The following is a 20,870-nucleotide window of genomic DNA, read 5'->3' as shown; positions in this document are numbered from 1 at the left end:
GTGAATGAAAAGAAAAAGCAAAATCCACAGACTGGTGGAGACAGTTTACATTCAAAGTAGCAAATTGCCTTTTTAAAAGACAGACGCTTCATTTTATTTCGTAACTGAAAACCCCCCCCCCAATTGAAAGTGGGGATGTGAATGTTAACAGTGCGATCTGTTCATAATTTAAAGTATCTGCTGTTATAAAAAGGAAGAAGAAAAACACTCAAGAGGCATACGCAATGTACATATAGAACTTACACGAGCATGTGTTAAGAAAAAAACCTTGATGGCACACGTTCTTTTTTCAGGCTTAAAGTGCTTCTCGACATCAAAGAGACATGGGATACATAATGTTGTATCTAAGAAACAATAAAGAGCCACACACCTTCCCATTTCAACAACAGACACCAACGATGGTTTGACAATAGTCAATGGTGCAATGGTCTAAAATAACTGCATGAAAGGTTGTAGTGATAAAAGCAGTTAACAGAAAAGTATTCGTGGTGAGAAGGAGATGATGTAAGCTCTACTGAGTTAAAAAAAAAAATAAAATAAAAAAAACGACTGAACGAATGATATTGCAAACAGGATACTGCTACTTTACCAGATCATCTTTGCTATAGTTGTCTGATACACTATGCAAAAGAGACTGTTTAAGGTTTGGGAATACGTGTTGACATTCCCCATCCATGCAGAAACATACGGTGTTGGATTGAATAGTGCGGAAACGGAAAGGCACCCTTTTTTCATGCATTTTTTATTTTTACAAAGCTTAATTAGTGCTGGTTTTTTCTGCTTGGCTTTTGCATGAATGGTTAACCAATTGAGATATTTTATAGTTAATTTTGAGATTTATATAATTATAATTTTGGATAAAAAGCATAGGTTTTGGAATCAACTTTTGCTGTCAAAATGTGTTCCATGCCCAAATGTGCTACCTATTCATACTCAAACACGATAAATACATTGTGCCGAAGCACAGAATGACTCACCCTGTCTGGTTATGTGAGTAGTCCCAAGCAGTCATTTATAAAAACTGTATCAACATACATTGAGAAGTCTCACAAGAACTCACGTAAACGCGTACATTAGATTAAGCCATCGATTACTGTAAATTCAAAAAGTGACTGAAAGTGTCCGCATTTCAAGGATAAATAGTCGGAAAACAAATGGCCCGGATTATCTGAATTCACCAAGCAATTTATTTAAATTTTATACAAAGACAAAAGTTCCAAAATTTAAACCGAAAAAATAGTGTTTGTTTGCTCCGGTTAAAAGAAAAAAGTGCTGCTGTTTTTTCATCTGTGGTGTGTTTGGCTAAGGTTTCATTTTTTGACAGTTTTCCAAGAAAAGAAAAACATTCCTTTTACTTGGCCCGCGCAAATCTATTTCTTTTCTTCTTTTTTAGCTTTGATAGCCTAGAAGCTCTATTCGTTTCAATTTATTTTGTTGCTTCTTTTCTTTTTCTTTTTTTTTTTTTCTTTGTTGTTTTGTTGTACCTGTTCCTTGTTCTTTGAAGAAAAACGCTTGATTTTTGTATAATAATAATAGAATGGGACAATCTTTATCAGAACCTATTACTGAAAAGTCAACCTTTGAAGGAAATGACAAACGTGTCATGTACGGCATCTCCTCCATGCAAGGTTGGAGACCAAGTAAGTTTTTTTGTTCATTTGTGGTCCTCCAATGATGGCAATGACTGACGCAGCCAACAAAAAAAAAAAAAACCAATAAAAAAAGCCATGGAAGATGCGCATACAATCATTCCTTCTTATGCAGATACTGGAGCTAGTTTTTTTGCTGTCTTTGATGGTCACGGAGGTAAGTCCAGGATGACATTCTTACATGATTTATGTGTAACCATCCATTCATGTCTCATCTCATCCTATTTATGACAGGCGATGAAGTGGCGAAATACAGTGGACGAGAGTTACATAAAAAGATTATGACATCCAAATCCTTTGCTCAGAAAAGATATAGAGATGCTATTCGAATAGGGCATTACGCTATAGACGAAGATTTAAGAAAAGGTAAAACCAACAACCTTAGTCTCATGACTTGTTGGGTTGACGTCTATCTCTCTACTTACCTCTCTTTCTTTCTTTCTTGTCTTTCTTGATTTGGTATTGTTATCAAGACCCTCATTTTGATAAAGACTATTCAGGCTCGACTGCTGTGACAGCAATGATAACAAAAGATAATGTACTCTACGTTAGCAATGTCGGTGATTCAAGAGCAGTGATCAGTACAAAGAATGGAAGAGGGATACCCTTAACGCAAGACCATAAACCAAGACATCCAAAAGAAGCAGTACGAATAAAGAACGCAGGAGGTTTTGTTGAAAATGGACGCGTCAATGGTAAACGAGAGATAAAAAAGACCCTTTTTAAGCAACCGCACGCCACCACACGACTCTCTTGTGAGACAAAAAGCCTCATTTTTCGCTTGTTTTCATTCAAACTCTATAGGAAGTCTAGCTTTGTCAAGAGCACTTGGTGATTTTATTTTCAAATCAAATACCCAATTAACACCCGATCTCCAAGCAGTAACAGGTAAGCCATGATAGTCCATCCGACATTATAGATTGTGAATATAGAAAGTCCATTTTAGGAGACTCATTTCATTTATTGGTTTTTTTTTTTTTGAAACGAAAAGCTGAGCCTGATATTATAGAGCACCTTTTGACAGATCATGATGAATTTGTAGTATTAGCATGTGATGGCATTTGGGATTGTTTAACAAATCAACAAGTAGTGGATTTTGTACGTCACAAGTTATGTGAACATAAATCACTCGGACCTATCTGTGAGGAATTGATGGATTATTGCTTAGCAGAAACAGCGAATATGACCGGTATTGGTTGTGACAATATGACAGTGATTATTGTTGCATTTCTAAGGAAACGCAAACCTCAGCAATGGTACGATTGGATGGCCTCTAAAGCACAGCCGCCGCTACCTCTCAGAAAACCGATTTTGATTGCACCGGGCAGCCGCCAACATTTGACAGCATCTGATCCAAACACCGATGCTACTTCTATTCCCAAAGATAATAATGATACTAACGTCTCGTCGACCACCGAAAACACACCATCAGAAATACCCATACCCAGTACTACTACTCATAATCATCATGCTACTTCAACGTCTCTAGAAATAACTTTGCCCAACGCCGCCAAAGAAAGTCATCACAACACACCCCTCTCCTCAACACCGATATTACCACCATCACCACCTCCACCGCCACCACCTGCTGCTGCACCTTCCTCCTTATCCACGACGATGGCAGATGCCGCCAAACGGCATTCCATTTCATTAGACAATGATAAGAGTACCTCCACTTCAGAGCGAACGGATTCCCCAGCCAACACGGTCTCCAATATCATGGCGGCCTCAGCAGCCACAGCCAAAAGACAATCTATTTTGAATACCGCGTCGAAAGGCACACCTACGACCGACGCTCCTACGACCACGACTGCTCATTCGCGTAGTGCTGCTGCTACAGGTACGGCGCCTGTGAGAAAAGTTTCGTTTTTACATACGCCCACGCCCACGCCCACGTCTCCTCCTCCACCACCACCACCACCACCACCCTCCTCCATACCATCCAGTGAAAAACCAACCAATGCATCGTCGCCTGTTCCAGCGACGGCAGCTGTAGCAAAATAAAAAAAAAAAAAAAGTGTGTGCTTTATTTGTCGTATGACCTACTCTGGTTGTTTTTGGTTTTTGTTTTTTTTCTCATCTTTTTTAATGGAAAAAACTCCTCTCTTACTATGTACAGGCACCCCGACCACCCCCATCCCACGTCTCTTTTGCCCATGAGAATAGATCTGTACTATTTTGGATGGATAGTTTTCAAAGCACTTCGACTCAGAATCCTGATATTGTTCATAAAGACTTCAATCATGGGTGTATATTGAGAAGATTCCTTTCTGTCATATTTCGATTTTTCTTGCTGAAGTAAGGTCGCGTCAGCAAATTCCAACTCCAATTCATGACGAAGGTCTGTTGGGTCTTGGTCGACATTGGCACCTTTGACTTGAGTGAGATCAAAGTGAATGCCTCCGTGTTGATACGAGATACGGTCTTTGTTCCTTTCAAACACGGGAGGAGATTCAGGTTTTGTACGAGGATGTTCGATATTGATAGAAATGCGATAGTCTAAAGGTTGATTGGGTGCGTGAATATTCAGATCTGCCACACGTTCTTTTTCCACAATACCATTAGGTACAATCTACCCCAAAAAAAAAAAAAAAAAAAAAAAAAAGGAGGAAAAAACCATGAATATTCTTTTCCCTTGAGATCCTACTAAAGTAGTGGGAGGAGTGTGTGTGTGTGTGTGTGTGTGTGGTTCCCCACTTTACTTGGTTTGTCGATTGTTCTGTGGAGACTCTTATTTTGGATTTAGAATTGGGTATAATGTAAAATCGGTCTGTTTCCATGGTATGTTTATACTTGATACGTTCGCCCTTTTGTTGTTGTTGTTGTTGTTGTTTACAGGGAAAATATGAAAATGAGTGACAGGGGCAAGCAGAGGTGGGTTATCTTATTTTTTCTTTTTGCATTTTTATTACCCTATAATCTCTTGCTTGTGTTTTATTCACCATGTCGTTTAATATCTTGTTGTAGTGTCGGTGCTGTTCTAAAGGCATATTGGATTCGAAGCGGTACTGTCTCATATGTCCAGACGGGATCACTGTTTCTGTATAGGCGTCCATATCGATTCTCTGACCTGTCTGTTTATCGACAAAGATACCCAACTTGGCTTCGATCTACGTGCAATGTCCCCCTTTTTTTTTTAACTACTTTTGCCCACGGCTAGCTTCATGGCGCGGTAACTATGAACACACTTACTTCGACATTCTCCAGATGGCAATATTTACCGATAAACTCTGCCACATATTTTGTCATATCATCGACAGGTTTGATACCAAAAATGGATGGCTCGCGATAGTGATTGCTCCCGTAAGCTGATGAGGAATGGTGGGCCTTTTTGGCGGGTGGCTCTTCAGCGATTCTGCCGTTGGAGGATGCTAAGTCTACTTTGTCAGCCGATCTCTTTTTCGTTTCCATTTCCGTTGATTGAAAAGCAGTGGAAGGAAACAAACGAGGGGTCAACTTCTTTTTTGCGTTCGTCAATGCATGTGACTCTCTTTTTTTTTTATTCTTTCTTTCAGGTCCCTTTTCAGTCTGGGGCTTTCCCCCCTTAAAAAAAAGAAAGGGCTAGCAAAGGGATGAAAGAGATAGCTCGTGTTGGGAATAGAAAGGATAGCTTGACAGACGTCAAGTGAGTCTATGTTCATCTTAAGCGTCTGCTGTGAGCGATGCATGAATTTTTATTTGTTTATTTTTTTTATTTTTTTTATTTTTTTTTTTTAGCCCAATGAAGAAAAACAAAAAAAAAAAAGCTTGTTTGTACACTTGTATACAACAGTCAAGTCGTTAAAAAGTCATTTGGAGTAACGTTCCCATTCCGAAGGACATAAACAAAAAAAAGGATTTCTTTTTTTTTGAAAAAAAAAAAAAAAAAAATTGTGTGTATATATTTCGAAGAATAGAGGGGGAAAGAAAAAGAGAAAAAAGAGAAATGAAGTCAAAAGAGTCTTGATATATTTTTTTGATGGCATAAAGCATGTGTAAAATGGATTGTTCTGAGAGAGAAAGAGAGAGAGAGTAATATATATATATATATATATTTACATATATATTATGTGAGTCAGTGGTGGAGTGATTGAGTGAGAGAGACAGAGACAGAGAGAGAGTATGTGTAGGTGCGCATGTTTGAGTGAGTGAGTGAGTGAGTGTGTAGTTGTGTGTGTGTGTGTGTGTGTGTGTGTGTGTGTGTGTGTGTGTGTGTGTAAGTGGAAGTGAGTGGTGAGTACTCTCTTTTTTTCTTTTTTTTTTTTTTTTCTTTTTTTGGTTTACAAAACGACACAGCCTTTAGACTTCTTCTTCTTGCTGACCATCAATGCAGCTCGTGTAGCATGTTCGAATACCTCACGAACACCTTCACCGGTCTTGGCGGAACACTCAAGATATCGATAAGCATTGATTCTTTGAGCTACTTGGTTACCCTAAAATAAAAATAGTGTTGAAATGGGTTAAAATACGTGTGTGTTACTCCAAGAGCATCTATTTCTTTCACAACGATATCAGTAGCACTGCGACTATGATCCTCCTCCTCCTCCTCCTCCTCCTCCTCCTCTTCTTCTTCTTCTTCTTCTTCATCCTCCTATCTTTCGAACGACATTTTCTTTCATGCTTACCTCTTGAGTGCTAACAGGTTGTTGTGAATTTCTTCGAAGTTCTTCAATGGTTGCGGGATCATTTCTCAAATCTTTCTTACACCCAACTAAAAGTATAGGTAAACCTTGGCAGAAATGAAGGACTTCAGAAATCCACTGAATAATAAAAAAAAAGAAAAAAAAAATTAATTAATTAATTTGTCTATTAGAAAAAAAAAAAAAAAGAAAAAAAAAAATAGTGTGTGTCGTATACAATTATAAATATAAATATATTTACATCATACACATGCACAACATCCTTCAAGTCAACAAAACGAAATAAAAATAATGGCACTTTACCTTTTCTTGAACATTTTCTAAAGAGTCGGGAGAGTCAACAGCAAAACAGATCAAGATAACATGAGAATCAGGGTATGACAAGGGTCGAAGACGATCATAATCTTCTTGGCCTATAAATACATATGAGGGTATGAAGAAGGGAGGTGGTTAGTTATCTGATCCCATAAAAAGACAAGAGAATGACGATTCAAACCAAGTACCTGCTGTATCCCACAAGGCGAGTTCAACGTGCTTTCCATCCACCTCAACATCTGCAACATAGTTCTCAAAGACGGTGGGAACATAAAACTTTTTTTTTTTTTTTCGGCAAGTGGAGAGAAAAAGGGGAACTTTAGCAAAAAAAGAATGGGTTGCATATTTTGACTATGATACCCACAATCACCCACCCACACACTTACTCATACTCTTATACATAAACCCCATCCATCCCTCCTCCATACATACCTCAGGGAAAGTACCCTTTGAAAAGACAATCAATAAACAAGTTTTACCACAGGCACCATCACCAACAATAACGAGTTTTCTTCTGATTTCTGCCATTGTCTTTTTATATATATAAAAAAAAGTCAGCAAAAAGGCCCTCTTTCCCTTTCTCTCAAAAAAAGAAAAAACAAAAAAGAAAAAGATACCTTTTATATGTGTAATATTAGAGTCGATTGCAACTGAATTTGAGAAAGGTTTTCTTTTCTTTTAGATAATATAGACGTTCGTAGTTGTTTATTTCAGAGGATATAAAAGAGAGATAACCAATAAATAAAAAGAAAAAAAAAATAAATATGAAAAAATATGAAAAAGAGAGAAAAGGGAAAAAGAAGAGAAGAAAGGGAAAAAAGGGGAATTCAAAAAAAAAAAAAAAAAAGAAAAGCTTTAAATTTCGCAGTTGTAGTTCAACGGCTGCTGCTCCCCGACAACGACATACTTGGCATTTCTCGCTTCTTTTGACCATTGTCCTTTCTTTTTAAACGACAAAAACATCATCATTGTTCATGAACAAAACAATGACCAAGTAAAACAGTATGACAAGATAGACTATTCAACATACCCATTCCGTTTCAAAGGTATCTTGGGCGCGGTGATAACGTAGGCTCTCAGTTGGTCTTTTTTTTTTTTTTTTTTTTTTGTGGTTTTTTGGTTTTTGGTTTTTTTTTCTTTTCCGATAAATTTTTTAATATAGTATTTTACTTTACATTTTAGACGATTTACAATTTTTAATGGACCATATACATTTTAAATTTGGATTTATTATAAAACATTTTCAGAATAAAGTTCATAGTATTTTAGATATCAATTTGGATACTCAATTATTCAATGCTATCCAAACAGCATTAAGGATGACATACAATCGAACCCAAGAAATGAGTCTCTTTCAGTAAGAAAGTTGCCAATAATGGTCTTATTTAAGTTATCTTGCAGTAGGCTTAATTACAAAAAGCTTGACAACTTTTTTATTCAATGACGATGTGTTCCGCGAATAACCAGATATTTGTCGGTGCCTTTTTTGTACAAGAGTTCCAAGAAAGGTCAACTTTGAATTGATTGACATCAAACCATTGATAGAGGGCTGAGGGTCATAGTATAACAGATACCATAGCGGAATGGGATGGTTATATTATCTGTTGTCAATGTTTTTGTGTGCGTTCATGGGTGACTTTCAAAGATAAGCACTATAAAATATATTGCTTTCTTATACTCAAATGTTGTCTCTTTCGCTTTTATTTCACGTTTTATGATACATACTATGACCCATGTTCAAAACAATAATTTATGAAAAGAAAAAGCAAATCTTTGAAAAGAAAAAATCAAGTGCTGTTCATGGTAACTTGCCTTTTGAATACCTGATCATATATATAATGTATAGATTAATCATCGTGTACTGTTAGATGTAACGTGTATTGATTGCGGTAAAAGGGGTCACTACACCAAACAATACTTTAAATGTGAATTATATGAGCCGGAAACTGCAGATCAAGGTAAGCACCTCATGTGGCTTTAAAAGTTGGTAAATTCATCATTAGTAAGCGACTTCGTTGTACCTATAGTTGGTTCGAAAGGCAGAAAACGCAAACAGAATTTTGAAATCAAGAAGGAAAAGAAGAAAGCAAGGAAAGAGAATAATGAAGACCCAGATGAAGACAATGCGTGTTGTACCAAATGCAAGCAACCAGGACATAAATCGGTGCGTTCTCCTCTGTGTCCTCAACATGTATTATCAAAGGCAGAGGTCTTTCAACATCATTTGGGAAGTAATTACAAGGCGTTTACAAGAAGGTTGCCTCTTGATAACTGTGTTTTTGGTGACTATCGCAACACATTCAAGTCAAAAGTTGTTGAAGCTTGTTCTGTTATCCGCAACTTGGTTCTTAGAGCCAAGCTCTTTGTGAATTATTACGTCTTGGAAAATGCCACTCTTGCTGAGCCAAAGTGTATTAAATGTATCTTTACACAAAATTTCTGGTACTCTATGATACAGCTAGTGAATGGACAAAGACCAACAAATAGTAGGCTGATATCACAACAATTACTGAGCTCGTTTGATTCTTTTAAAACGACTTACCCTAAGATTGTCTTCCCTGTCAAGCTCTTTCCTGGACTTAGTCAAGCCATTACAGAAGCATGCACCGAAATTGCTACTTCCTATACGAACAGTATAGTGGAAAATTTTGAGGAGAAACTTCTCTATTTTTTGATATATAAAATACAAACAGCATTTGTGGTAAGTTGCAACTCAATATTACTTGGGGTCTTACATGAATTTTAAAAAAAGCTCTCATCTTGCGTAGTGTATGCCTTGGAAGCTTGTCAAAAAGGTCACAAGTGATTTCTGCTATCAAGATATATGCCAAGGAAAACCTACATGGCCAACTGATGACTACCTTATCAAAGATATAAAAGCAAAGATCCAAACCTTTTGTGAACCTTGGAAGAAGAAGCTGGGGAAGAAAGTGAACATGAAGACATTATCCGCTGATCCTGGGTCTTTCGTACCCTTTTTGTTATCTTTGAACGCAGAATTTGAGAGGGAACACGATGATCATAAACCATTTGACGTACGACGACGTCCTCTTCCAAAATTGCTGTCCTTACTGCCAAAGGTTTCCGTTCAATGGAGGTTCATTACCTTGAGCGTGAACGCTCTGTCTTCTTTTGTGAAACGTTCTTTACCTCGCAATTACCAAAGCCAATTAGAGCTGTTTTTCCATGTCTTTGATTTCAAGAAACTCCGGTACAAAAGGTAAGCATACAGTTAATACGGTATACAGTCGAGTATAATGTATGAGCTTTAACTTCTTGGGCACTTGTAGTATCTCTGAACTAACACCGAATGGTGATAACAAAGAGCTCTTTGGTAATATTGTCAGAACGGATGGGTTTTCCGTTGACTTTCTTTTTTATAAAAGACAACAATCTGGCCATGGTGCCTCGTTCCAAAAATTGGATCTCACTCTTGATGATTTCTCTCTGGAAGAAATTGGTAAGACTTATTTACCTATTACCCTGGATCCTGGAAGAAAGTCTGTTTTTACTGCTGTTATTGGCTCTACATCAAACAGACAAGTACGAAGATGCACTACATCTGAATACTATCATATGATAGGGTCGACCCAATACAGTACCAAGTTAAACAGAAAGAAGGCCGTTACAGGCATAGATCTCATAGAAAGTCAGATACCCTCGCCAAAAACCTCTCGTTTGGAAATATATGAGCTATACACTGCTTATACACTCAATAACCTGGACGCTCTCTTGGATTTTTATGGACCCGAAACTACAAAGGACCGGTTTTCATTGTACCAAGGTAGACAAAGAGCATCGGAAACAATGGCTAATATATTGACGCATGGGACATCTAAATATAATCGCAAGAAGAGAAGCAAGACAAAGAAGAGAAAGAACCAGCGGAAGAAGAAGAAAAAAGGAAAGAATGTTGACAAACAGCCGCCAATTAAGTGAGTATCAATGAATTACATGTTCATCGTTTAGCTTATCCATTCATTAATACTTTTTTGAAGTGCCAAGAAGTGGAAGACTGATAAATACTTGGAATCCCCTGGAAGGGTGCCACTGATTGTGTTTGGTGCTGGAATGTTTGGCAAAGATGCAGTGAAGTTGAAAGGACAAAGATGTGGTGTTGTCGGTAAACTTTTTGCAACTCTGAAGAAACGTGAAGCTGAAGGTCAATTGATTGTTGTCACAATCGATGAATTCAAAACCTCTAAAACATGCAGCCTCTGTTTCTATGATGATATGCAAATTGTTGATACTCCTGGATTCAAGGGTACCGGCGTTCTTCACTGCAAGCAATGTCTAAAGCTATGGCAGAGAGACATTAACGCTGCTATTAACATGATGACAATATCTCAAGCAGTTTGGTCCGGAGCTGGAAGACCCGATGTTTTTAAGCCAGCGAAGAAGAAAAATGTATCGCCGTAATAAACACGGTTTTCCTTCATTTTGAGGATTTAGATCATTACAGGTAAGGAATAGTACGGTATTTTTTTCTTGTTTTTTTTTTTGTTTCGCAATACTGACAAGTTTTTGGGATTTGAATTATTGTTTAAACGGTTTATATTTTGGTCTACAACACAATTGCAACTCATCTAAAATGAAAATATTAATCGTCCAAAAAAAAATGTATTTCATCTAAAATATTAGTTAAAATACTGTATTATGCCCGTTCAGATCGTAATCAGAGTAAAAAAGTTCGTTTGCTACAAAGGCCAAAAGGATAAAAATAGTATCAAAATGTGTTTACTTTTGTTCATCACCAAGAAATACAATTACGTGATAATAAATGGCTTTTCATAATGAGACGGCTATAAAGACTGTTATTTACCAATCTATTCATGAAAAGAAATTTTTCCTATATAAGCTGAGAGCTTTTATCCACACTGTGGTTAAGCAGCAGCCACCATCATCTAACACTGTCCCACAGGTTCTTCTCCACCACATCCCCCCTTAAATCCGCAAGGTTGTAACAGAGGCAAACCACTTAAATCAAGAAAAGCTTTTTCTCTTTGATAACCATTTGCTAAACTCTAAAATGCCTCTGTCTCGAGTCGCACCCCTTCCCTTCAAGAAAAAAAAAAACCAGTTTAATGTTACATCAAAAAAAATCAAAAAAAATCGTAGCATCTCCTTATTCAAAAAGGGACAACACCTTGGAAAATTATATTTCTGTGTATCGCTTTTTCTTTGGCCCTTTCTTTTTTCATCCCTCCTTCCCTGATTTACAAAGCAAAAAGAAAAATATGGATTTTATTCATGCTGTGACCAGAAATGATGTGGAAAGAGTACGCCATATGCTTCAATCCAATATGGTGGACGTAAACAGTTCATTTCTATGGAATTCAAAAGACACGACCACGCCAGTCATACCCTCTGAATGGATGGATCAAGTCGACATACTGCAGACAGATCAGAAATATCAATGTAAACCCTTGAATATCGCCGTATTAGGTGGTCACGCCAATATGGTTCGATTACTTTTGAGTGCAGGTGCCGATATCAATAATAAAGATAGCAGAGGAAGGTAAAATAGAATGGCTTTCAACCGTATAGCATACACATATACACGCATACATACATACACACATACACATATATACACACACACACACACACACACACACATACATACACAAACACACATTCTGATCTCATCCTCTATCATGGACGATAGAACTGCACTTGTTTGTGCTATTTATGGCTTAGATATAGATGCAGCGAATATCAATACCTCCAATCTTCATCTCATCTCCCAAACCCATACTGCTCATTTTGATATCATGAAAAACATTTTACTTTGTCATCCAAACTTGTATTATGCCACCTTGGATGGTCCTCAGTATGAAATCAAAGGTATTACACCTTTGTGTCTCGCTAGTTACCTCGGAAAAGCCGACCTTTTACAGCTATTGTTAGAAGATGGTAGAGTGAACGTAGACGGCACAGACAGTAAAAATGCAACCGCTCTCATGTATGCTGGTAACGTATATCACTTTTTTTTTTTTTTTTTTTTTTTTTTACTGTTGTATTCTGTCAACGTGGGGAGGACCCCAGATGGATGAATGGCCCAACCAAATGAACCCTATTTCATCTCTACCTTGTTGGCCCCACACTTCAATAGACACATACACTCATCCTCTTTCTCATCATCAAATGAATAGCACGAGATGGCAATGTCCCTATTGTAAAGATATTACTGAGTTATCACGCTTCTCCTGATATCACTGACAGTCATGGATGGTCCGCTATTCAATTTGCCGAAAAGAGCCCTGAAATAGTATTATTGTGTGAAGAAGTATTAAGAAGCAAACGCGCAGAACTTTCTGTAAGTTAAATTAAATGGAAGAAAAAAAGGGAAGGGGGGGGGGACGAGGAGGACGCTTGGACGAGGATCCTAAAGGATGCCTTTTTGACTTGAATCACCATCTATCTACGCAATATGATAGGTGGATGTAAGTACGAGTAGCAGCAGTAGCAGTAGTAGCAGTAGTAGTAGTCGCAGCAGCAACAGCAACAGCAGCAGCAGCAGCAGTAGCAGTAGCAGTAACCATAATAGGAGTAACAGTAGTGAAAATAACAAACAATTTGCCAACCCCAGAGTCGCCTATCCAGTCAATTATTCTAAATTATCAAACCTCCTAAATACAATGCCCAACTATCCTTCATCATTAAGCCATTTACAGTTCAATGTGCTAAAAGACATCAACCCACTGGACCCTTCTGCTCAACCCCTCATTCAAATCATCCAATCCGCCTTCTTGCAAGCTATCAAATCGCATGATCATCTTTCACTGCAAGCTTTACTGATGAAACCCCCTAACTTGACCAGGAATAATGAAATCGGTGAAAGTCTATATAAGGACATCATTACCAGAAATATAACCAACACGACCACATTGTGCCCTTTCTTTATTAATTATCATGACCCTAAAACTGGTTTGACCGCATTGCACCATGCCATGAGAACAAAACCTCTACCCTCCTTAAAGACCATCACCATGCTATTTCAAGCAGGAGCGGATATGAACGCTCAAACCTTCTATGGCCGTACCGCTCTTCATCATTTGGCTCGATTCGGCTTGAATAGTGATGGTGTTTCCTGGGGCATTCAGAAAAGTAGTCATACCGCTACCCATAAGGAGCCCGCTTCTCAAGCACTTGCCGTCACTTCCGCTACGACGACGACAACAACAACAACAACAACAACAACAACAACAGTCGTGGCTCCCTCTAGCACAGCAGACATGGCAGAAAAAAACGCTCGCATCGCGAAACATTTAGCCCTGTGCGCTTCGCTTTTGATTCGATTGGGTGCTCTTGTCAACGTAGCCGATCCGACCGGCAACACGCCACTGCATTTCGCTGCCGAATTTGGTGCTGTACCTGAGGTTTTGGAAGTGCTGGTGTTAGAAGGCTGTGCTGATCTCACCTTGAAAAACAAAAAGGGCTTGACTCCATTGGAGGTCGCCAAAACCGAAGAAATGAAAACTAAACTGAACCAATTGGAAACAGAACGTAAAAACATGATCCACTTGCAACACAACCACCATCATAAGCAGGGTAGACCGAACAAGCTGCCAAAAGAGACCCCATTGAACAGAACACGCTCTCTGGTGTCTTCCGTGAGCGGAACCATTCGTCCTTTTGATTCTGCCTCTCATTCTCACTATCCCCGTCTTTCTTCGACCACTTTCATGTCACGGCGCTCTACAAGTATCGCTTCCTTTTTGTTTCGTACAGACACCAACACAAATGCAAAGCAGCACCAGCACCAGCACCAGCACCAGCACCAGCAGCAAGCGATAGAGGCTCAAAAACAACTTTTAATGGCTACCGTTCAACGCAAAAAGGACGATCCAACCGCTTCCGAATATTCCGATTTTGAAATCATCTTGAAGGCCTTTTTTGCTTATCAAACAAGCTTTACTACATCCATTGAATCTTCTTTAGCTTACATTACAGACTCTATTTTGAACGGTACATGGCAGCAGCAGCAGCAGCAGCAGCAGCAGCAACAACACGTAGTTCAATCATTGCAAGTAGGAGGTCTCACCCAAGGACAACGGCCAACACTTCAACACCTGGAAAAGACGATTGCTCAACTTCGATATGAATTACGTGAAGCGCACGAAATGTTTGATACCACCGATGAATTGGTGGAAAGAGTCATGTTGGCCTTCCGCGAAGAGCTGGAACAGGTGGAACAAGTCCATCAAGCCGACTGGGAATTGTCAGAGTTGCAGCACGATAAGGTCGAAAAGCTGTTTGATGTATTTGAGAGAATTGATCATCGTTTTCTTCAATTGGAAATGGCACAAGAGGATCTCATTCTTCAAGTGGAAAAACTGAGAAAAGCTGCAGCTAGAAAACAGCGTCAGCCATCTCCCCAGCACCCACAAGATCAAGGTCCACAGGCAACGGTGTCCACCACCACCACCACCACCACCACCACCACCACAGTGGATGAGGTCGGCTCTTGTGTCGTTCACTTGTACCAATCCTTACTCATCCTTCAAGCCATACCTGTCGATCGCCCTCCTCACTTGTATGATGATAGAAGTCGACTCTATCGGGACATGTCTGCCGTAGTAGAGCAAACATTCGCAGAGATTGACCGTTACGCCGACACAAAAGGAAACAAGAAGCATCCTGCAAGATTGGAGGAGGCAAAAGCTATACTGGAAAAGCAATGGGTCCTTGTGGAAGCACTTTTGACAAAAGAATACAACCCTTCAACACCAGGGCAAAATGACCTAAAAGCTGCTGATGCTGATGCTGCAGTAGAAATAGCTTCAGACTCTATGAAAAGCTCATCCACTTTAAAGCAAAAATTCAAGGCAATGGCTGACTTGTATGCCTGTCTACCTCAGCGCCGTTATCCGTATCAACGAGGCGCGGAAGGAAACAAAAGAGAGAGCCGTTGTCAACAGCAGTCATTACCTCCTTCTTTGAATCAATTAGAACTGTCATTTGATATCCTGCAGTCTAACCTCAGTGAAATCCAAAAAGATATTGACGATGTGAATGAGCATTTGCATAAACTAACCGAAAGTAAAAAGAAAATGTATGAACTCTGTCTACAACTCGAAAAAGAGTTGAACCAGCAGCAGCAACAACAACAACAACAACAACAACAAGAGCAGCAGACCCATGCTGATGCCAAGAACTCAAAGAGAAATGCAGAGGAAATCAAATTAGATCTGCAACACGTCCTGAACTTTACTCAACGTCTTTTCGATAAGCAGCACACGTTAACAAAAGAGCGTGATCAGTTAATCAAAGAACAAAATGAAACCAAGAAGCGTATCGAAAAAGCCAAAGCAGATCTATGCCATGTCAGACCCCATGCTTTATTACAAGGTCTGTTGGATCGATTAGATACCGACGAGGAAACCCCTACCATACGGATTGAGAAGGATTGGAAGGAGGACACTCACTTGGTGACAGAGATCATCATGGAAGACGATCAAGACGACACCCTCTCGTCCTCCTCTTCTTCCGCTGCTTCATCCACATCCACCACCACAGGCCCTTGTCAGCCGTCAGAAAAGCAAGCGCAGGAGAATGCATTCACCTCACTTCAACTCCAGCAGCTGAACACGCAATGCTCCTCTCCTTTGAATACCCTCTGCTACATCGCAAGATTGGATGCCAGTCTTTATTGTCTCAAGGTGCTGGCCGCTCATATGACCAATAAATCGCGACAACACTTATTGCAAGTACAAGCGTCGTTGGGTCAAGCGAGCACCGATCTAGACGAAAGGCGTAACCAAATGACACAACTCTATGACAATGCGGCTGAAGTGGCACGACAAGTATTTGCTTTAAAGACAGAATTAGAAACCATCGTACGTCATCGCAAAGAAGAGGTGGTTAAGGTGTGGGAAGTCGTCAATGAAGTGTCAGAAGGTTTGGAAGTGAGAATCCAACAACAGCAGCAGCAACAACAACAACAACAACAACAGCTCGATGTATCGAAAGAATTGCCGCCTTTGCCTTCTTCCCAGCCATTTCAACAACCGAAGCGAGGTGATTCTCTACGAAGTCTAGCAGAACACGGTGATTCTATCATGAGCAGTCATAGTAGTAGTAGTAGAAGCAGCGGTTGCTCTCCGCCTAAAGATCTTAGCTCGGAGGAAAATCAAGATCATTACCAATGGATCATCCGAGAGCTTGAGCAACTTTATCACGTCTATGAGAGTTTACAAGAAGCAATTGACGATTTGAAACAAGAGCAAACGACGGTGGGTGAAAGCTTGCGAGAATTGGCCACTTCGTTTATCGAACCACAAGTGGATAAGCTGGTGGGGCCATCAGATACTTCCTTATTGTCCATAAGTGATCAGCTGGCTGAACTTATGGATCGTATTAGAGAAAATGAGCTTGGCTTACGACCGGTTTCATGTTGGTCTGCGTTGTCGTCGTCATCCTCTTCAAACTTTGATGACGATACTAATATAAATAAAGCCGGTGATGCAACAAACCAAGCACCAGCAGTAGCATCAGATGAAAAGAAATATGCATTCAAGGACTCTGTAACATCAACAAAAACAGATCTTGGGTAAGTGACCTAAACCTGCGCTATGGGTTCCTGTAGCAGCGATACTCATTATTCTTCCAACATTAGATATGCCTTTACTCCAAAAGCCAATACCACCGCATCGCACGTGTCCACTGCGACGGCCACGCAGCACCGACTTTCTGAAGCTACATTACAAAGTGGCAGTAATTTATCTGCTTCCTATGTTCGCCGCTCAGCTTCTAGTATCTTTGTAGAAAATAACAAACGACTGTCGTCAGCAATGACCCTTCGTACAGCCGATAACAGAAAACGTATGTCAGTCATCTCTACCACCAGTTTATCGTCGTTATCTTCTTATCAACAAGAGCGAATGATAGCAAGAGTATCTAATCTTAGCAGTGCCTTATCAAAGGTTCGACAGCAACAAAATACGAGCAGTAACAAAAACGCCTCTTCTTGAAAGCAATGATATTTACGAGAATAATTATTTATACAGTGAATAAACTCGATACGATACCAATACATCAAAATGTAATATAAACATGATGGTCGCATCTTTCTTTTTATTGATTTTTCAACAAAATCAAAAATGTCCACATTTTTTTACAATAGAATAAACAAATGAATTAAACCGGGATTATTTGACAAAAAATTGATCCATTAATTGAAAGTTTTTACTATGGTGATTGATGAACAAAGCAACATGAGTTAACAATTGTACTTAAGCTCCCTAATTACTCATCAACTATATTGATTAAGATAATTTACCTGCTTCATGGCGTCCTTCTTACCCTTACGTTCGAGAATAGCAAGACGAGACTTGTCTAACTTAAGGTTGGTGATAACAACTTTGGAAGCAGAGAGACCAATGGGAACAGTGGCACCGTTGACCTTTTCACGAGCGACACGGTCGACGTGAATAACCCACTTCTTACGGTAAACTTGAGTGATTTTACCTTCACGGCCCTTGTAAGTACCGCGAACAATTTGAACTTCATCATCCTTACGGACAGGAATAGAACGAACACCGTACTTTTCACGGAGTTCCTTAGATAAAGGAGCACTCATGATCTTGCGACGAACATCAGAGGTAGCAGTGAAGTGAGCCTTTCTGCTCTTACGGCGGGAAGAACTGACGTCTATTGAAAAGAATCAGATTTTTGTGACGTGAGTCGCAACAACATCTCAACATTTATATAGCTACAAGAGGGTAAACGAATGAAGTAGGTTGACAAAAGGAGGTGAATGGATTATGTTGGACTCTTGTTGAATAACCGTAGTGAGCAATGGGCGTTATCAACCACTTGAATTTGTTTGTAGGCCTTTACGTTTGGTAGTAATCGATTCAAATTACTAATGTTCATTGATAATGTAAATCGGCAGCTGTAAAGTATGTAAATTCACTGTAATATATCCAATAATCGATCTTCATGGTCAATTCATATCTGAATATCCATAAATGCATCGTGCAAAAACTCTAATCCATCCATTTCCCTTCTCTTGAATAATCTACAAGTTATATATATTTGATATGGAATCCTTACCAGCAGAGAACTCCATCTTTATTATAACGGATGGAAGTGGAAAAGGAAGATCTATAAGATGTCTCACTGCCTACTTTAGCAAATGGTTGCCTCTTCCCTCAATTCTGCGCTTTTTGGTATTAGAGTCTTTATTGGAGATACCAATAAGCGAAGATGGACGATGTTGATGGGCTAAAGGAGAAGTAGGTGATGGTTCTCTTTTCACCGCAGCGGTAGTTTCAGCAGCAGTTGAAAGTGGCGAAGACGGTTTACCTACAGAACGTGAAGATAAAGAAACATTTTCACCGTGTTCCTTCTTTTTCATATAAATGGAGGGTGATCCAGGACGACCCAATGGTTTTGACATAGCTTCTTTCTTAAGTTTGTTCGCATGCATTTTTTTCGGCGTCAAGTTGCTCTTATGAGCATTATTAGCGGTCGCAGAAATTTTCTTTTTAAGTGGCATATGTGCATTTTTCTCTTTCTTTTCATCCTCTGTTTTCTTACTCTCATCCTCCTCATCGTTGTCTGTTTCCATTTCTTCAGCACTGGAAGCATATGGATCAGCTTCTTCATCGTCACTTTCATAAGCACGATTCTTTTCGAGGTCACGAACAAGTTTATGTAACTGTTTGCCTTCTGAAGAAAGTCCATTGTTGTCTTTCATTAGAATGTCATCATCATCTATGTCTTGACCACTGTTGATAGAGTAATCCTTAATCTCTTTCTTAACACGGTCTTTACTGTCTTTAATCTCCTCGTCCTCAACTTCGTGTTCTCCAGTGCCTTCTTCATCATCTTGAAAGACATCATCAAAATCAAGGTCATCCATATCTGAGTCTTCTTTACCGCCTTCATCATCAGAGCCCGCGTCTACTATTGTTATGATCGACAATTTTGAATTTGCCTAAATGTGATGCTGCACGTTCCTCCTCTTCTTGTTCTTTACTACGATTCAACATCATCCATCTACCGTTTTCACGTTTTTGTTGTTTTTTCATCTATGAAGAAATAAACGTAGGGATCAGTTACATAAAGAGGTCTAGCCTCAGGCAAAGGGATGTTTTTACTTGTTCTTCAGCTTCTAAACTGAGATGCTTGAAGTGGCGCTTGGGCTGGAATTTGTACCATCTATCAACGAGTACCACTCTGAATCCATTGTCCTAATTGTAAATGGAAGAAACACAATGAATGCTATCAAACAGAGATAAAAATTACAAAGAAATAATCTGGTAGTTCTATAGCAAAAATTTACAGTTAATACAAAGAACATATAATCTGAACGCTGGCCGCCTTCATAAGTGCCAGTAAAACTATGCTGGCTATCATAATCTTCTAATATCCATGGCCGGTGTTCTTGTTCTTTCAGCTCTCTGGTATCTTCCTTTGCGAGATAAATTTGCTTTGTACGCTTTTTAAAAAGCAATTGTTTGTTGCGAGTAGCCCCACCTAAAGGTGCAATTAATGAGGTATCGGCACCTGATTTGGGTCCATGTTGTGATTTGGTTGATGCTGTGTTGCTTTTGTTCTCTTCACCGCCTACTTCTTCTACAGTTTCTTTTCCTTTCCCTTTCTCTTTGCTTTGAGAGGATGGCGGAGAAGTGGGTATAAGTTTACCAGCCATGATTGCTTCCGCTTTTGCTTGCGCAGCTTTTTTCTGTTCTTCATTAGCGGCATTTTGTGCTGCTATTTTGGCAATATATTGTCGATAAGGTAGAAAGTCTGTTTTTTCACGATGTAATTTAACAGGACGTGCAAAGCTTTTGGGGTCGACTGTTTTAGGTGATTTGAAATCCATGATGTGGTGTTTACCACGTTTGGCGGTTGACATAAGAGGGAAATCAGTGTAAGTGCTTTCTGGTTGCTGTTGTTGCTGTAATAATTGCTGTTGTCGATTTTGAAGAATTTGTTGTTGGACCAAACGTTGTGGACCGATGCCAGGTCGAGGTGGCTCCACGCGACGTTGAACAGGCCTCTTTGACTTATCCAAACGTGAAGTATTGTAAATACTGGACATATTTAATTGAACAAACGGGGGAAAAAATGAAAGCGTAACAAAGAGGGAGAAAAGATCAACGAATCCGTTAAGGCTGAAAGCAAGAATGACGTGGAACTCACAATTTTTTATTCTTGTACGTAGACTATCAAACAGCACAATTTCATAAATAATAACGCTGTAACAACATCAATAAACTATAGTACAAAGTTTTTCGTTTTATTTATACGCAGTAAAATATTGAATGTTGAG

The 20,870-nt window shown here is 39.2% G+C and overlaps 12 protein-coding genes across 12 annotated transcripts; 7 read left to right on the top strand and 5 right to left on the bottom strand.

Annotated features, from left to right (window-relative positions):
* Positions 1 to 1,175: 1,175 nt before the first annotated feature.
* On the top strand, positions 1,176 to 3,653 carry BDF20DRAFT_993503 (phosphatase 2C-like domain-containing protein; the record flags this gene model as incomplete). Its single annotated transcript, XM_053085387.1, has 7 exons — positions 1,176 to 1,403; positions 1,485 to 1,640; positions 1,726 to 1,806; positions 1,884 to 2,015; positions 2,123 to 2,344; positions 2,454 to 2,537; positions 2,641 to 3,653. Exons 2-7 carry the CDS (start codon positions 1,538 to 1,540, stop codon positions 3,651 to 3,653), a joined length of 1,635 nt encoding a protein of 544 aa, XP_052939836.1. The 5' UTR covers positions 1,176 to 1,403; positions 1,485 to 1,537.
* On the bottom strand, positions 3,647 to 5,351 carry BDF20DRAFT_855821 (CYTH-like domain-containing protein). Its single transcript, XM_053080273.1, has 4 exons — positions 4,842 to 5,351; positions 4,562 to 4,759; positions 4,352 to 4,456; positions 3,647 to 4,221 (listed from the first exon to the last, which is right to left on the bottom strand). Exons 1-4 carry the CDS (start codon positions 5,058 to 5,060, stop codon positions 3,823 to 3,825), a joined length of 921 nt encoding a protein of 306 aa, XP_052939835.1. The 5' UTR covers positions 5,061 to 5,351; the 3' UTR covers positions 3,647 to 3,822.
* A 473-nt stretch (positions 5,352 to 5,824) lies between these two features.
* On the bottom strand, positions 5,825 to 7,119 carry BDF20DRAFT_855818 (GTP-binding protein rhoA). The gene is made up of 5 exons (XM_053080272.1): positions 7,016 to 7,119; positions 6,772 to 6,859; positions 6,572 to 6,681; positions 6,254 to 6,388; positions 5,825 to 6,061 (listed from the first exon to the last, which is right to left on the bottom strand). Exons 1-5 carry the CDS (start codon positions 7,109 to 7,111, stop codon positions 5,909 to 5,911), a joined length of 582 nt encoding a protein of 193 aa, XP_052939834.1. The 5' UTR covers positions 7,112 to 7,119; the 3' UTR covers positions 5,825 to 5,908.
* A 911-nt stretch (positions 7,120 to 8,030) lies between these two features.
* Positions 8,031 to 8,319, top strand: BDF20DRAFT_855812 (uncharacterized protein; the record flags this gene model as incomplete). Its single annotated transcript, XM_053080271.1, has 2 exons — positions 8,031 to 8,076; positions 8,111 to 8,319. A coding segment is annotated over one exon (155 nt), but the record flags the coding sequence as incomplete, so codon positions are not given.
* BDF20DRAFT_855808 (uncharacterized protein) lies at positions 8,306 to 8,668 on the top strand (the record flags this gene model as incomplete). The annotated part of the gene is given in 3 exon segments (XM_053080270.1): positions 8,306 to 8,382; positions 8,402 to 8,405; positions 8,452 to 8,668. Coding segments are annotated over 3 exon segments (174 nt in total), but the record flags the coding sequence as incomplete, so codon positions are not given.
* Positions 8,451 to 8,820, bottom strand: BDF20DRAFT_855805 (uncharacterized protein). The gene is made up of 2 exons (XM_053080269.1): positions 8,675 to 8,820; positions 8,451 to 8,650 (listed from the first exon to the last, which is right to left on the bottom strand). Exons 1-2 carry the CDS (start codon positions 8,772 to 8,774, stop codon positions 8,583 to 8,585), a joined length of 168 nt encoding a protein of 55 aa, XP_052939831.1. The 5' UTR covers positions 8,775 to 8,820; the 3' UTR covers positions 8,451 to 8,582.
* Positions 8,821 to 8,834: 14 nt separating this feature from the next.
* On the top strand, positions 8,835 to 9,807 carry BDF20DRAFT_815191 (uncharacterized protein; the record flags this gene model as incomplete). The annotated part of the gene is made up of 2 exons (XM_053077054.1): positions 8,835 to 9,284; positions 9,352 to 9,807. Coding segments are annotated over 2 exons (906 nt in total), but the record flags the coding sequence as incomplete, so codon positions are not given.
* Positions 9,781 to 10,370, top strand: BDF20DRAFT_855795 (uncharacterized protein; the record flags this gene model as incomplete). Its single annotated transcript, XM_053080268.1, has 1 exon — positions 9,781 to 10,370. A coding segment is annotated over exon 1 (349 nt), but the record flags the coding sequence as incomplete, so codon positions are not given.
* Positions 10,371 to 10,617: 247 nt separating this feature from the next.
* BDF20DRAFT_855789 (uncharacterized protein) lies at positions 10,618 to 10,923 on the top strand (the record flags this gene model as incomplete). The annotated part of the gene is made up of 1 exon (XM_053080267.1): positions 10,618 to 10,923. A coding segment is annotated over exon 1 (226 nt), but the record flags the coding sequence as incomplete, so codon positions are not given.
* An 897-nt stretch (positions 10,924 to 11,820) lies between these two features.
* On the top strand, positions 11,821 to 17,559 carry BDF20DRAFT_910938 (uncharacterized protein; the record flags this gene model as incomplete). The annotated part of the gene is made up of 5 exons (XM_053083764.1): positions 11,821 to 12,101; positions 12,252 to 12,556; positions 12,739 to 12,902; positions 13,024 to 17,138; positions 17,205 to 17,559. 5 exons carry the CDS (start codon positions 11,821 to 11,823, stop codon positions 17,557 to 17,559), a joined length of 5,220 nt encoding a protein of 1,739 aa, XP_052939827.1.
* A 281-nt stretch (positions 17,560 to 17,840) lies between these two features.
* BDF20DRAFT_815522 (translation protein SH3-like domain-containing protein) lies at positions 17,841 to 18,248 on the bottom strand (the record flags this gene model as incomplete). The annotated part of the gene is made up of 1 exon (XM_053077089.1): positions 17,841 to 18,248. A coding segment is annotated over one exon (408 nt), but the record flags the coding sequence as incomplete, so codon positions are not given.
* Positions 18,249 to 18,717: 469 nt separating this feature from the next.
* Positions 18,718 to 20,704, bottom strand: BDF20DRAFT_855771 (uncharacterized protein; the record flags this gene model as incomplete). Its single annotated transcript, XM_053080266.1, has 4 exons — positions 19,878 to 20,704; positions 19,693 to 19,785; positions 19,500 to 19,623; positions 18,718 to 19,474 (listed from the first exon to the last, which is right to left on the bottom strand). Coding segments are annotated over exons 1-4 (1,736 nt in total), but the record flags the coding sequence as incomplete, so codon positions are not given.
* Between the last annotated feature and the right edge of the window lie 166 nt (positions 20,705 to 20,870).

Source organism: Mycotypha africana (assembly GCF_025528875.1).
Source record: "Mycotypha africana strain NRRL 2978 chromosome Unknown BDF20scaffold_2, whole genome shotgun sequence".
Taxonomy (NCBI): Eukaryota; Fungi; Mucoromycota; class Mucoromycetes; order Mucorales; family Mycotyphaceae; genus Mycotypha; species Mycotypha africana.
This window is presented reverse-complemented; position numbering and strand designations above follow the sequence as displayed.